The sequence below is a fragment of the Andrographis paniculata genome, unplaced genomic scaffold (assembly GCF_009805555.1).
Source record: "Andrographis paniculata isolate CXL003 unplaced genomic scaffold, ASM980555v1 Contig52END, whole genome shotgun sequence".
Classification (NCBI taxonomy): domain Eukaryota; kingdom Viridiplantae; phylum Streptophyta; class Magnoliopsida; order Lamiales; family Acanthaceae; genus Andrographis; species Andrographis paniculata.
The window spans coordinates 1,727,912-1,741,865 of NW_026137587.1; the positions used below are offsets into that span (position 1 = coordinate 1,727,912).

Here is a 13,954-nt window from a genome sequence, read left to right on the forward strand (position 1 = left end):
TAGTTGATCAAGGTCTCACAGTGATTTTTTCTTCTACTGGTGTGCAGGTTTAGGACGCGCAAATCGGGCGGACTCTTGGGAAGGGCCGGAAGACGGGCCGCTTATTTGAACTTACGTCACTCCAGGTCCCTCGTCCCTCTATCTCGGCTGCCACCACCTCTACACCATCCTGCCTTCAGTGGCATCATCGTCTCAGTCATGCGTCCTCCAATAAAGTCAGGTCTTTGATTAGTCAAGGTAGTTTGGGTTCTGTCAAGTTTGAGTCTTTTCATTGTGTGGATTGTTCGTTGGGAAAACAACCTGCCTTGTCATTTCCTTATAGTACTTCCATTGCGGATACACCGTTTTCCTTAGTTCACTCAGATATTTGGGGACTTTCGCCCGCTGTGTCTATGAATGGTTCTCGTTATTTTGTGATTTTTATTGATGAGTATTCTCGCTTTACATGGATTTACTTTCTGCGGCATCGTTCTGAACTTCCATCTATTTATATGACCTTTGCTAAAATGATACATACCCAATTTTCCTGTATCATAAAAACTCTCCGCACAGATAATGCTCTTGAGTATACTGATTCATCATTTCTTCGTTTCTTATATGATCAAGGTACTGTTGTCCAATGCTCCTGCCCATACACCTCTCCACAAAATGGTCGCGCCGAACGTAAACACCGACATATCCTCGATACAGTCCGCACCCTTCTCTTATCTGCCTCTTGTCCGGATCGCTTTTGGGGGGAAGCCGCACTCACCGCTGTCCACACTATAAATTGTGTCCCTTCCTCTGTCTTGGGTAATGTCAGTCCTTTTGAAAGACTATTTAATCGTACCCCTGATTATAGTCTTCTCCGCCCTTTCGGTTGTGTCAGTTTTGTCCTCCTCCCTACTCATGAGCGCACTAAGTTAGAACCTCGCGCGTGTCTGTGTTGCTTCCTGGGATACGGGTTAGAGCATAAGGGTTATCGTTTTTGGGATCCCATTTCCAATAGGCTACGTATTTCTCGTCATGTCACATTTTGGGAGGATACCAAATTCTCTTCCTTGTCCCACTTTCGAGTCCCCTTTGATCGTTCGTCTCCGTTCTTTGCCTTGTCCTCTCCACCTCTATTCTCCTCCGGTGACACGGCTCCGTCTCCTGCTCCTGACGCTGTCCCGGTTGCGCCTCCTGAACCGACGCTGATCCCAGAGCCTACTCCTACTCTCGACTCTGATACATCACCATCACAGAGCCCGACACGATTTCGATCTCAGCCTCTGATCCTGGCTCTCGTCGTTCCACTCGGGTTAGTCACATTCCTACTCACTTACTTGATTATCACTGCTTCTCTGCCACCTTGTCCCATCATGAGCCCAGGTCCTTTCGTGAGGCGTATGCGGATCTGTTGTGGCGGAAGGCTATGTCTGAGGAGTTGCAGGCTTTGGAGAAAACCCATACGTAGGATATGGTTGATCTTCCCTTTGGCAAGAAACCTATTGGCTGCAAGTGGGTATTCAGAATCAAAACTCACTCTGATGGATCCATCGAGCGCTACAAGGCGCGTTTGGTAGCCAAAGGCTACACCCAGCAGTATGGTATCGACTATGAGGAGACATTTGCCCCGGTTGCTCGTCTCACCTCTGTCCGCTGTCTTATCGCCATCGCTGCCGCTCGTCGGTGCCCCCTGCATCAGCTTGATGTCAAGAATGCGTTCTTGCATGGTGATTTATCCGAGGACATCTACATGTCTCCTCCTCCTGGTTTTCCTACCTCTTCCAAGGTATGCAAACTTCGCCGTGCCCTATATGGTTTGAAATAGGCACCTCGAGCTTGGTTTTCGAAATTTAGCTCTGCTCTACTCCATCTTGGCTTTACTTCTAGCGATCATGATTCGGCTCTCTTCCTTCGACGTAGGTCAGCTGGAATTACTAGTTATTGCTTTATGTGGATGACATGATCATTACGGGAGATGATGCATCAGGTATCTCTGAGTTGCAGGCTCATCTACACCGCTACTTTGAGATGAAGAGTTTAGGGCCTCTTCGGTACTTCCTAGGACTTGAGATCTCCGACACCTCCGACGGATATTATCTCTCTCAAGCCAAGTATGCCTCCGACCTCTTATCTAGTGCCGGTCTCACTGACTCCAAGACTGCTCCTACACCTCTTGATTCTGATTGTCGTCTTACTCCGATGGACGGCATTCCCCTTGATGATCCTAATTTGTATCGTCAGCTGGTGGGAAGTCTGATCTACCTGACTATCACTCGACCGGATATTGCTTATGCCGTCCATATCGTCAGTCAGCTTATGTCAGCTCTTCGGACGACTCATCATTCTGTTGTTCTACGGATTCTCTGGTACGTCAAAGGTACTCTTCTTCATGGGCTTCATTATTCCGCTCGTTCTTCCTTAGTTTTGACCGGGTATTCTGACGCTGATTGGGCGGGAGATCCCTCTGATCGCCGCTCGACCACCAGGTTTTGCTTCTTCCTTGGCGACTCGCTTATTTCGTGGCGCAGCAAGAAACAGACGTTTGTCTCCCGGTCCAGCGCAGAGTCCGAATATAGAGCCCTTGCTGATACCGCTGCCGAGCTTCTATGGCTTCGCTGGCTCCTGGCTGATCTCGGAGTGCCTCAGCACTCTGCTACTATTATCCATTGCGACAGTCAGAGCGCCATGAAGATTTCGACGAATGATGTCTTCCACGAGCGTACGAAGCACATTGAGATCGAGTGTCACCTTGTACGTCATCACGTTGCTCATGGAAGCATCTCCTTGTCTCCCATTTCCTCTGCTGATCAGACGGCCGACGGATTCACCAAACCTCACCTTCCCGGCCGTTTTCAGTCATTTTTGAGCAAACTCAAGTTGGGTTCCACCGTTCCACCTTGAGTTTGAGGAGGATATTATATATTGTATATATTTATATATATACATATCCTACCTAATATATCTCTTGTATATATAATATTATACCCTAATTGTGAATTAATGAAAATAGAGTTTATTCCATTAATATTAACATCCACCATATCTCATAAAATAAACTGACCCATAGCTAGTGTACATATATATTCCTTTACGTGAGGAACGGGGAGGAGAGGGGGCTGAAGATCCCATGTCTTCATAATATATACAAATATTTATATATATCTCTCTATATGTATGACTTGCTTTCATTTCATTTCACGGTTGTGGTTTTAATTATTTTTTTTGGCTGTCTATATATCTGCGAAAGTGCCATTTCTTGGACAAGATAAGCTAAATACATAATCTGATCGCATTGAATTAAGTAAATTAATTCATGAGGAAAAATTGTTTAAAATAAAATACATAAAAAAAAAAAAAAAAAATTGTATACGTTGTGCACACAAAAGCTGTTTCTTAAAGAACATGGTTGAAATATTTCATTTTTTTTTTGGTGGAAATGGAAGATAGTATTGGAAATATATTTGATGAAGATAAAAATAAATTGAGTAGATTGTATAGAAAAATATAGACTGCTGCACAACAAATTTATTTTCTGATTTTTGGTTGACCTCTAATGAGCAAACGTGTGCAAATATTTATGGGATTATGTTATAAGGCCCTTCTAGATACTCCGAATCGGCCTTGTTGGCATGAAATTTTGTTTGGTGTATTGAAGATCTGCAAGAACATCCGACAATTTATTGGTGCCTGCGTGGCTTCTTGAGAGTCCATGTTGCCTACACAGTTGGTCTTGCCTACATATGAAAATTAGGAGATTTTCATATGCTAAATGTAGAGAGTGCTGAGAGCTTGGAGAATTCTTCTCAAGTGAAAAGCTTAAATCTTATTGTGCAATAGTTTTTGAGGATTACTTTCTTGTTGAGAGAGAGTTTGTTCATTTATTTTGAAGGATTTGTAAAGAGATTTGAACATGCATTGAAAAGAAGAAAACTGAGAAGATTTTGTTTATATTCTTGGGTGAAATACGTATCAAGCTCCGATATCATGTCGGATGTTGAATGACCGTCTCTCCTAAAAGCTTAAACTTTTAGGGAAACTTAGTCATTATTCATATATCCGCAAACGGGAATCCCAACAGTTGAGACTTTGCATATTTGCCTTTGCAGAAGAATGTGCACTTTTATTTTGTAGGAAAACCAATTTATTTAGGTTGTGTGTGATTGTTGATTGGTGGAGTTTGTATGAAGATTATTATACCTCGTTCTTGCCTAATACATAGTAAAATATCTCTAGATTGGTACTTCAAACATAAGCTAGTTCATGGCAAAACTTGGTAGACAAACACATGTGTGTTGTTTGATTCTTTTTATTCTACACAATTTATTAAGTGATATGTTCATTGTTCAAATAACAAAAAGATGACAATATCTTAACACAACAAACTTTAAGAATTTGTATTCTATTTAGCTAATATATCATTAGTGTTCTTAATTGGATCAATATGAGACCTTCCGACCGGTTCAACGTCAGCTCTTATGGACTACATAAATCACCAAATAAAGACAACTTGATCCCAAAGGAAAAGATAGTTTTGTTCATCGTCTACAATGAACAATTTAATGGCTAAAAGTTGCTGAATTAAGAAAATAGAAAACTAATCATCTCAAGGGATGTGATATTTGATGAGTCTATTGCATGCAATTGGAATAAGTCTATAATTACTCCAAATCAAGAAAAAATATATCTCGCTAAAATAATATGCCTCTTCAGTCGTACTTTAATATTTCCAAAGATAAAAAAAAAAGTGTTTGTCTTTAAATTATATGACACTCCAATATTTTGAAACAACAGATAAAAATTCCTCACAAATCTCGACCACAAAAAGAACACTCGGTAACCTTTCTCCCACAAACATTGTTTTGATAGAATTTACGAGGGACTTAAGCCTTTGCAAGCAATACTGTGGGTTCGATTTTAGATCACTGTAACACTTTTGCAAGGAACTATAAGGACAGGTCATAATTTTTTTACTAGTACATATTTGCACGGAATTGAAATCTCTCGCAAAGACGGTCTGCGACGGAATTTGGCCTGTTAGCACATAGTAACTAACAATACATAATATCAGTTGACATAGCACAGCACAGCATTGTTAATCTCATCACATATCATATATTACCACAGCATAACACAGACAACACATGCTAATAATATATACATATATATATATATATAACACATATTTCAACAACAACCATATGTTGTGTATATCATTACACTATTACAGTATGCCTCAATCAGCACCATAAATCAGTCCCATGATATATGATACAAACTCAATTGATAAATTATAAATAACTCCGCAAAGTAAACTACAGGAGAACAATGCTAATACACGGATAAATTATATCCCTCATAGCGTCGGCTGCTGTGGACATGAGAATTTGATTTGCATAACATTAACATGCAAGACAACCTATAACACAGAATCCTTAAGAAACACTAGATTTACCACATCAACTGCACTTAACCTTATAACCACTGCATATCAGGGCAAGATAACTTACTTGACAAAACAATACACAATTTATGATTGAATTTTCGTCCATTCCTTGTAAACCAGGGCCTCCATTTATAGCCTGATTTTGATCAATCGCGCCTTTATTATTGCAAAAAGAAAAACACAAAACGATAGTCAGTAAACGAGAGTATATGTAAATATGCAGAAAATCTAATATTGGCTTTAAGTTTCACTCGTCCTTGCTGTAATGGTCTAGTGTCTGCACACAATACTCATACGTGCACAGTAAAATTATTCCGTGTTCGGGCCGTTCCTGACTTTCAAAAGGCCCTTGGCAAAATAAAAATTAAGGCCCTTAAATATATATATATCTATATATAATTATTTTTACCTATAATAAAATATAAATTAAAACAAAATTAATTGCATAAAGCTCCTTTATATTTTAACAAACGCTATATGAAACCTCAGCCATACAAAAAAATATAGATGAAAAATCATCTTCTCATCACCAAAAAAATATAAAAATGAGTTTTGTGGAACGCTATATTGATAATTTTGCCTAATAATAATAATAATTTTCTCTAATATTTATTATCTTTTTAGTGCAAAAAAAAATAATTAAAACAAAAATAAAAAATCCCTAAATATATATAAATGATCTATTCCAATTTGTTTTACCTATAATAGAATATAAATTATTAAATAAAATAATTTTTTTAGAATTTTTAGATAAAATATCAATAATAGTATTAATATTAACAATCTTAAAACAAAAATTAAGGCCCGTAAATATGTATAAATAATATATTTATTTATTTATAATAAAATATAAATAATTAAATGAAATAAATTTTCTAATATTTGTACATGCAAAATATCAATAATATTAACTTTGTCTAATTTTTTTTAATGCATAAAAATATTTTTTTAAATTTTGAAGGTACTTTTATTGATAAAACTTAACTACCAAACTATGCTCTTATATTGATACATTAATGTTATAACATTTTTATATATAAATAATTTATATATAACATAAATAAATAATGAGTCTCGATTTAGATTGGATCCTGGGCGGTTGCCTCTTTCGCCCGGGCCAGGGACGGCCCTGTCCTTGTTGTTTTCCATTAGCACGAGTGAGTGCCAAATGCAAATACAAAACTATTAGAAACACAACAAGGAAGATACATAATGGTTTTCAAACAAAATCTACTTAACCAACTAAATTGATAAGAGGTGTCATTTGTGGAAACAAAATTATATTTTTCTCTATAAATATACATATATGAAGAGAGATTGAATAATTATTTTTGTTTTAATATTAGTATGGAAACATGTAAAATTTCCAAGCTTGGATCCAACACAGGTTCTGAATTGCTAACAGAGTAAAAGATTGATCAAAACAAATTTGAAGAAGGTATACTAGAGTTTAGAAATACCTTAAGAATCTGATCCATGACCTCTGGTTCTTCAAGACTGGAAGCATTCACTTGATGTTCTTCCCAACTGTTATCAGCCACATGAATTTGAAGGTTTTCGTTGCCCAGGTCTCGGTGTTCCTTGCATATTTCCAGTGCTGATTCCTCAACACATTTTCCACAATGACGCAACTCAATCTGTCTCAGGGTATTCATGCATCCAATCTCCAATGGGATTTCAAAATCCTGTACTCTCTCAAGAACAAGCCACTCAAGCTTAGGGAAGCAATCATCATCAGCTCTCCAGTACACCACATCACAATTAGTAATGCTCAGTCCTTTCAATCGACGGAATTCCCCTTCAATTGAGTCCCACCCACTCTGCACTCCAGAAAGGTTCAAACTAAGTTCTTCAAGGCTGGGCAATGAACCAATCTTTATCATATCCTCCAGAGACATTGAGCAAAATTTCAAATCCAACTTCTTAAGTGATTCTGGGAAGACTATATTTTGGCCCGAATATATGCACAATGATTCAATCTTTCTTAAATGACTAAGATCAGATGGCGATTCTGGTTCAGAAATCACAAGTTTCTTTACATTTGGTATTCTTTCAAAGATATCCTTTGCACACATGAATTTTTTTATGTTTGAAAGGGTCTGCAGATTTTTCAAGATTATAAAAGCATTCTCCTTTGAATGTGTAACTTCAGGACGTGGTAAAACAGCCTTTGAGACATCAAGATGCCTGAGTTGTGCCATCTCCCAAATTTGAGGTGGTAAGACTAGCGTGGTGGCCTTATATGAATCTTCCTGAATTCTTAAAGTTTGAAGATTCCAAAGTAGATTAAATGCAAAGGGAAGTTCAAAGTTTATGTCCGGGGCATATTCGATGGAAAGATACCGCAATCCACTTGGTTGCAAAGAATCATAAGAACCATCACTTATCGTCTTCACCAATTTTATCCTCGAAACATTATGCGAGTAAGCCTTCTCACATGCATCACAAAAAAACAGATGAACTGCTGATGCTGATGCAGAAGAATGAACCAATTTAAGGGCAACATTTGTTGGTTCATTATTTTTGCTTCTTTTACTACAAAGGAAGCATTCATTTCCATCAGGAGCATCCCACTTAAAGACTTCCAGGAAAATTGCGTCTTTCTTATTACAACGGGCGCATCTATATCTGCTACCTGAATTACTCCAGGGGTTTCCTTCTACATAGTCAGCCAACATATATTTACTTTTTTGTACTTTGACAGAGGCAAAACGGGCCGGTTTCACTCTTCTCCCACTACAGTCGAAGCATAAGTATCTTTTGCATAGGCGTGCAGCATCAATAAAAGGATTCCTGAGAATTTTTTTGTGCTGTGCTTTTGGAGAGTATATAAAACATTCCTTGGCAGATTCTTTTATGCAAAAGTCACGTAAAAGATCGTGAACACCACAGGCTTCTATTTCTCCTCCAATTGTCCTTCTACGAACAAAAATTAGATTTCTATCAACGAGAACTTTAACATACTCTTCACCAATTTCCTCTAAATGCTGATCATTTCCCAACTTTAGGTATCCTTCCACAACCCAGAAATTGATAAGATCGGAGACATCTATCCAACCATCTTCAGGATAAACCCTCATATACAAGAAACATGGCTTGACACTAATAGGCAAGCAATCATAACTTAAAGATATGGACTTCAGGCAATAATCATCATCTTTTAAATGACCCAAGGAATTCACATTTTGCGCAATCAATTCCCAAGACTCTTTTGACAAACTAGAATTTGCGAGCAAACCACCAATAACATTGATTAAAAGTGGAAGCCCCCGACAACTTTTTGCGATGCTCTTGCCTATCCCTTCCAATTCTACATATGGACAATTATCTTTGGCAAAGACTTTTTTACAAAGTAAATTCCAACTCTGGTCATCACTTAAAAAATCTATCAAATAAGAGTTGCCACTGCCACCAGCATAATCACCCACATTCAAGATCCTAGTAGTCAACAAGATCCAACTTCCATTGCCATTATTCGGAAGGGACATTCTTAATTCATCCCAGGCTTCTGTACTCCACAAATCATCCATGACAACCAGATATCTTCTACCGAACAATCTTTTGTGCAATCTTTCTCCTAGCTGAGCCATGCCTTCTCCATTTTTATCGTTTTCTTGCTCATTTAGAAGATTTTGAAGGATCCTTTTGACACTGTACTCTTGAGAGATTGTAACCCAAATGCATACATCAAAATGATTTTTTATCAATGGATGCTCAAAGATATTTTTTGCAAGTGTCGTCTTACCAATACCTCCAGTGCCAACAATTGGGAAGATTTTGAGATTTGAGCTGTCCCTAGTCAGCACACCCAAGATCTTATTCATGTGTTTGTCAAACCCTACCATAATACTCTCACCTGTAGAAGCAATAGCTCGTGAACTACCAACAGTCATGGAAATCATAGAATGTAGTAATCTACCTCCATCGTCATCCCCTTTCTTTATATCCTCCGGGATCTCCTCCTTCATGAATTCAATTTTTTCTATCAACTTCTGCATATCTTGACAGAATGTTGAGCATCCCACATCAGGTGCATCTTCTCGAGATTCCCATTGAAGCTCATTCACTACAAGAGATTCAATAGTATCTTCAGCTTCAAACGCAAACTTAGCCATTTTTCTCCACAAAGCTTCTACCCCCTCTCCTGTTTTATCACAATGAACTTCAACAAAGTTGAGCAAGAAATGAAAGCCTTCCTGCAAAGCTTTAATTACTTTTATGTCCAGAGAAGGACAATGATGCTCAGCACGGTAGTGGAGATTGTCAAGAACAAGTGTAAGGGAAACCAAGGATGCATAAGCAGCAACAGCCATCTCTCACAGAGCCCAGATCAGATTACTATATTTCAGACAATGGGCAAAAAGGAAAAAGGTTTGTAGAGATCAAGTAGTGTCATCATAACTGGGAATGATTGGTGTTTATGTAGAGACAAGAGTTCCTGATCAATAAAAGGGCAGACTGATTACTGAAACTGTTTAGCAACCACGAAAAGAACATTGTTCTAAAACGGCGGCATTCACCATAGGTAAAAAATATAAAGCAGAAAATGATAAAGATGAGTCTCAAAGTATTTAAAAAGAAATAGATGATAAGTGCCTCACTAACTGTGTTTGCAAGTATAATTTCAAATCTCTACAAGTCAGATTCCTTTGAAGTCACAGTTTTGCCTTTTTGCCTGATTCCAACTAATAAATAATGTTATATCTGTGTCAATGCTTTTGCTATTAATTTTAGTTATATAAGAGAAAATTACTATTAAAATTATATTTACTAAAAAAATCGACCCAAATGTAAAACTATAAAAAACAATGGATGGAGAAAGTATATATGATAACAATATCCCTTTCTCAATAGCTTATTAAACAACAAACTAAAAGCTAGTTCAATGACAACACAGTCAATAATGGTACTGAATATATGTTGTAGCAGTTAGACAAGTAAAATATATATACTTACAAAGATATATATATATCCCACAGTACAAGCCCAAAAAGGCTCTATTAGATGAGATATAAGATTCCATATATCAATATAAGTGCGTGCAACACTTGATTCAAATTTATTGACTGAAAAACAAACTCATCGTCAGTTCAAGCCTTGAAAGATTGATTGATCTTGTAATCTGTGATATGAGATCAAGTTTCTAACTATAGAACAACTCAACAACTGCTCCCACCATCTAGGACTTTAGCTCGTAGGTCCTAAGCATTCACTCAATTCACAAACAAGCATTCCAAAGACCAACACATCAGATAGCTACTCGCACATACATTAAAAACACAAATTCATTCAAAGGGCCAGTTTACTCCCATAAACAGTATCATTATATAAACAGTGAAAAGCATCTGCAATCGCAACAGGAGGGGAAAGTCTTTATACCAGTTGCGGCATCCTTACTCATTTCTTTGAATTAAACGATTACCGAATCTAAATCCGCCCTCTCCTTAGGAGTTTAACAGATCAAGCCGTTCATTTTGAGGTATTTAAAGTCGGATCGAGTTCGAGAGACCAGATAACACAGATTAGCCAAAGATCTCCTCCGCAACCGCTTCTTCCATGTTCCTTTCCTCCTCCTTTCTGAGTAGGAATTCTTTGCAACGGGGATTCAATTAGGCAGAGAAAGAAACAGAGCAAATAGCTAGTTGAGGATGGTCGGCCGTTGGATGGGTTGTATTGTATCCAGTTATTTTTTTACCGCCTCCCGCTAATTAACATTTGGGAATTTTAAAAAGAATGGCATGTTGTCAACAATGAATTCTAAACGGTAAAAATTTATTTATATTTAATCATATTACATCATTGTTTTTTAATTCAAATTTTTATTATTTGAATCTTAAACTAAAATCCAAGTTCCTATATTGTATCATTTGATATAAATAAATATTTGTGTAATATTTTAAATATAAAATTAATTTTTAATATAATATAAAAATAAAATAAAAATAAATAAAAAATTATTAGGTTGATGATAAAGTCACACTAAGCGAATCATGTATGACAGGTGACCTGAGCGGTCGAGGGTTTGAACTCATACCATCGGACCAACGGGACAAGTTTTTTCGTACTCTTTCCCCCACCCACCGCTCAGAGCATATACAATAGTTCCACAAAGATTGAAGATTGAAAGATAAGATTCTTTTATGTATTTTCTACACATAGTTAACACAATTGAAAATGAAAATGAAAATGTAAGCCAAGGTGGCAATGAAAAAGTGGAAGTGTTATTTTCCCTACATACGGAAAATGTGAAGTTAACTCTATCCGCTTTTTGATTGGTTGTTAGCCATATTCACCAAAGTCATATCCTTATATATTAATTAGCCAAGTTTTAAATTCATTTTTGGATGATTTTTTTGTGTATGTTTTGGGGATTGTTTTGGATAAAAATCTTGTTTTGTGAAATTGTTTGAAGTGATATTTTTTCACGTGAATTATAGAAAATGGTATAGATAATATAAAAATAATAAAGATGTGTAATATATTAATTTTTTAAAAAAAATATGTGTTATTTTTTGCAAAAAGAACACACCCTTTGTATTGATTGAGAAAGTGGGTTTGGCATGGAGAATAAAATTATAAATGAGTTATAGTAAAGAGTAGAATTGTAGAGAAAATGAATTCAATATAAATTGATTTTTTTTGTTGATAAAGTAAAAAATTTAGTTGAAAAATATATATAAAAAAAAAAGAAAATACAATGTATAAAGATAATATGATACTTTGCTAGTTGAAGAAAAATAAGTCTGATCGCTAAAAATGATAAATTGGATTAAAAAATATTATTGTATTTTTTAATTATATTTTTAGTTTGATATTTTTTTAATAATAATAATTTAGATATGATATATTCATAAGATTTGAATAATATAAAACTTAAACAATAGTAAGAAAAAAAATAGCAAATAAACACAAATTAAATTGTAAAAGTTAAATGTAAAAAATAAAATAAATAAATAAACAAACACAGACTTCATTCACTCAATTTTATTTCTCTTCATTTATCTGAACATATGTGAGAAATAATATATTTATTTTTTAATCCTGAATTCTCACTAACCAAGAAAAATTGAGATATTTTTTATTTATATATTTCAATTTCTTTGTACCAAACACCTTGTAGTGATTTGTCATTACTACAGAGCTAATGGATTTCATTGTTTTGAAATTGGAAACTTAACAATATATGATGTTTTGATTGGAGCTTGTTATTAAGTCCACAAAGAGATTGGTGCAAAAGAAGAAGAAATTGTTGTTATTGAAACATTCACGAAGAGCAACTTTGTGAAGATGTCCTTACGAGGAACTTCACCACAACAGTCGTTAATCGTCATTAGTTTGTTGTTTGTGATTTTCTTCTTGTTGTCTTGAGTGGAGTTTATGAAGGTGCAACTTGCTTACTTTTTGCTCGAATCATAGTGGATTAACTTGGTTGGTACCTTCAAACATAAACTTTTGAATTTACAATTTGGTGTTCGATTGCATTTACAATTTCAACGAAGTTTTACTCGTTATTATTCCATTGGTTGAATTGTTATTATTGGATAAGCTACTAAGCACATACAAACTCTAGTATTTTTTTTATACAATATTATTTTTTGCTCATATTTTGGGTATTTAACATTGATTTGGATATACTGGGACCAACAATTGGTATCAAAACTATATTTTCAATATATTACCAAAGAACGATCTATTTTTTGAGATAAAAAAAAAAGAAAACGGAAATTCAGTTTTGTGGCCTCTTTTATTGGATAGATCTAATTATATATATTGAAAAGTGAAAATTAAACTGTTTATCATTTCGATTTGTGATGAACCATAAGACGCTGTTGAATATGGTTGGATTCCTCCTGTCAAAACAATCCATGTTGGTAAAGCCTTCAAAAGTGTGGCTTCCAACAAAGTACATAGCTGAAGAAAAACAAATGTCCAATTCTAATTCAAAGACACTTAATGAGATTTATAATGGTGTGGATCATCACTATTCAAAATTATTTCTACGTGCACAATAGTCAAAGTTGCAGGGTTCAGACAACATTTGAGTGATGATATTCTAGATGGTGGAAAACTAATTTTATGGATAAGTACAAATGAGAGTGAAATAATCTTCAAATTCAAAAACTGGTTTGAGGATATTGTCAACTAAGTTCATATCCTATGATTGATCTATAATGAAAGAAAGCTTGTGGACAAAATAGAAAACTATCACATCAAAGTTTGCAACTAAAATTGTTACTCTTGAGAAGTTTGAGAAGATTAACACTATGTCACTTGATGCATTGATTGAAATTTTTCAAACTTATAAGCTAAACCACTTAAAAGATAAAATCAAACAAAGAAGTTGATCTTACTAAGAAGGGGTTGTTTGGTTCATAGATTTTTTTTATGGGATTGGAATTTCAAAGTAGAATTTATAATATGTGATAGATTTATTATATTTAGGATTTAAATCCTATCATATGTTTGGTTGGTAAAATTATTTGCAATTTATATTTCTCAAATTTTGTTTGTTTTTCATATTAGTGGAAGGATTTACATTTT

At 35.4% G+C, this 13,954-nt stretch overlaps 2 protein-coding genes across 5 annotated transcripts; one reads left to right on the top strand and one right to left on the bottom strand.

Moving 5' to 3' along the window:
• Positions 1–1,929: 1,929 nt before the first annotated feature.
• On the top strand, positions 1,930–2,871 carry LOC127254371 (uncharacterized mitochondrial protein AtMg00810-like). Its single transcript, XM_051279463.1, has one exon. It carries the CDS (start codon positions 1,930–1,932, stop codon positions 2,869–2,871), a length of 942 nt encoding a protein of 313 aa, XP_051135420.1.
• A 2,255-nt stretch (positions 2,872–5,126) lies between these two features.
• Positions 5,127–11,081, bottom strand: LOC127254678 (putative late blight resistance protein homolog R1A-3). 4 transcript variants are annotated; one of them, XR_007839472.1, is made up of 4 exons: positions 10,793–11,081; positions 6,874–9,851; positions 5,478–5,569; positions 5,127–5,386 (listed from the first exon to the last, which is right to left on the bottom strand). XR_007839472.1 is itself a non-coding variant. In XM_051279910.1 (3 exons), exons 2-3 carry the CDS (start codon positions 9,724–9,726, stop codon positions 5,543–5,545), a joined length of 2,880 nt encoding a protein of 959 aa, XP_051135867.1. In that variant the 5' UTR covers positions 9,727–9,851; positions 10,836–11,081; the 3' UTR covers positions 5,128–5,542. The 4 variants fall into 4 exon arrangements, 3 of the variants coding, with proteins under 3 accessions (XP_051135867.1, XP_051135866.1, XP_051135864.1); XM_051279910.1 differs by having other exon boundaries at positions 5,128–5,569; positions 10,836–11,081; XM_051279909.1 differs by having other exon boundaries at positions 5,128–5,569; positions 10,811–11,081.
• Between the last annotated feature and the right edge of the window lie 2,873 nt (positions 11,082–13,954).

Coding starts and splice junctions, on each gene's coding strand:
- LOC127254371 (XM_051279463.1), top strand. CDS start 1,930: ATGATCATTACGGGAGATGATGCATCAGGTATCTCTGAGTTGCAGGCT.
- LOC127254678 (XM_051279910.1), bottom strand. CDS start 9,726: ATGGCTGTTGCTGCTTATGCATCCTTGGTTTCCCTTACACTTGTTCTT. Junction 5,570..6,873: donor TCATGGATCAGATTCTTAAG/GTATTTCTAAAC, acceptor GCAATAATAAAG/GCGCGATTGATCAAAATCAG.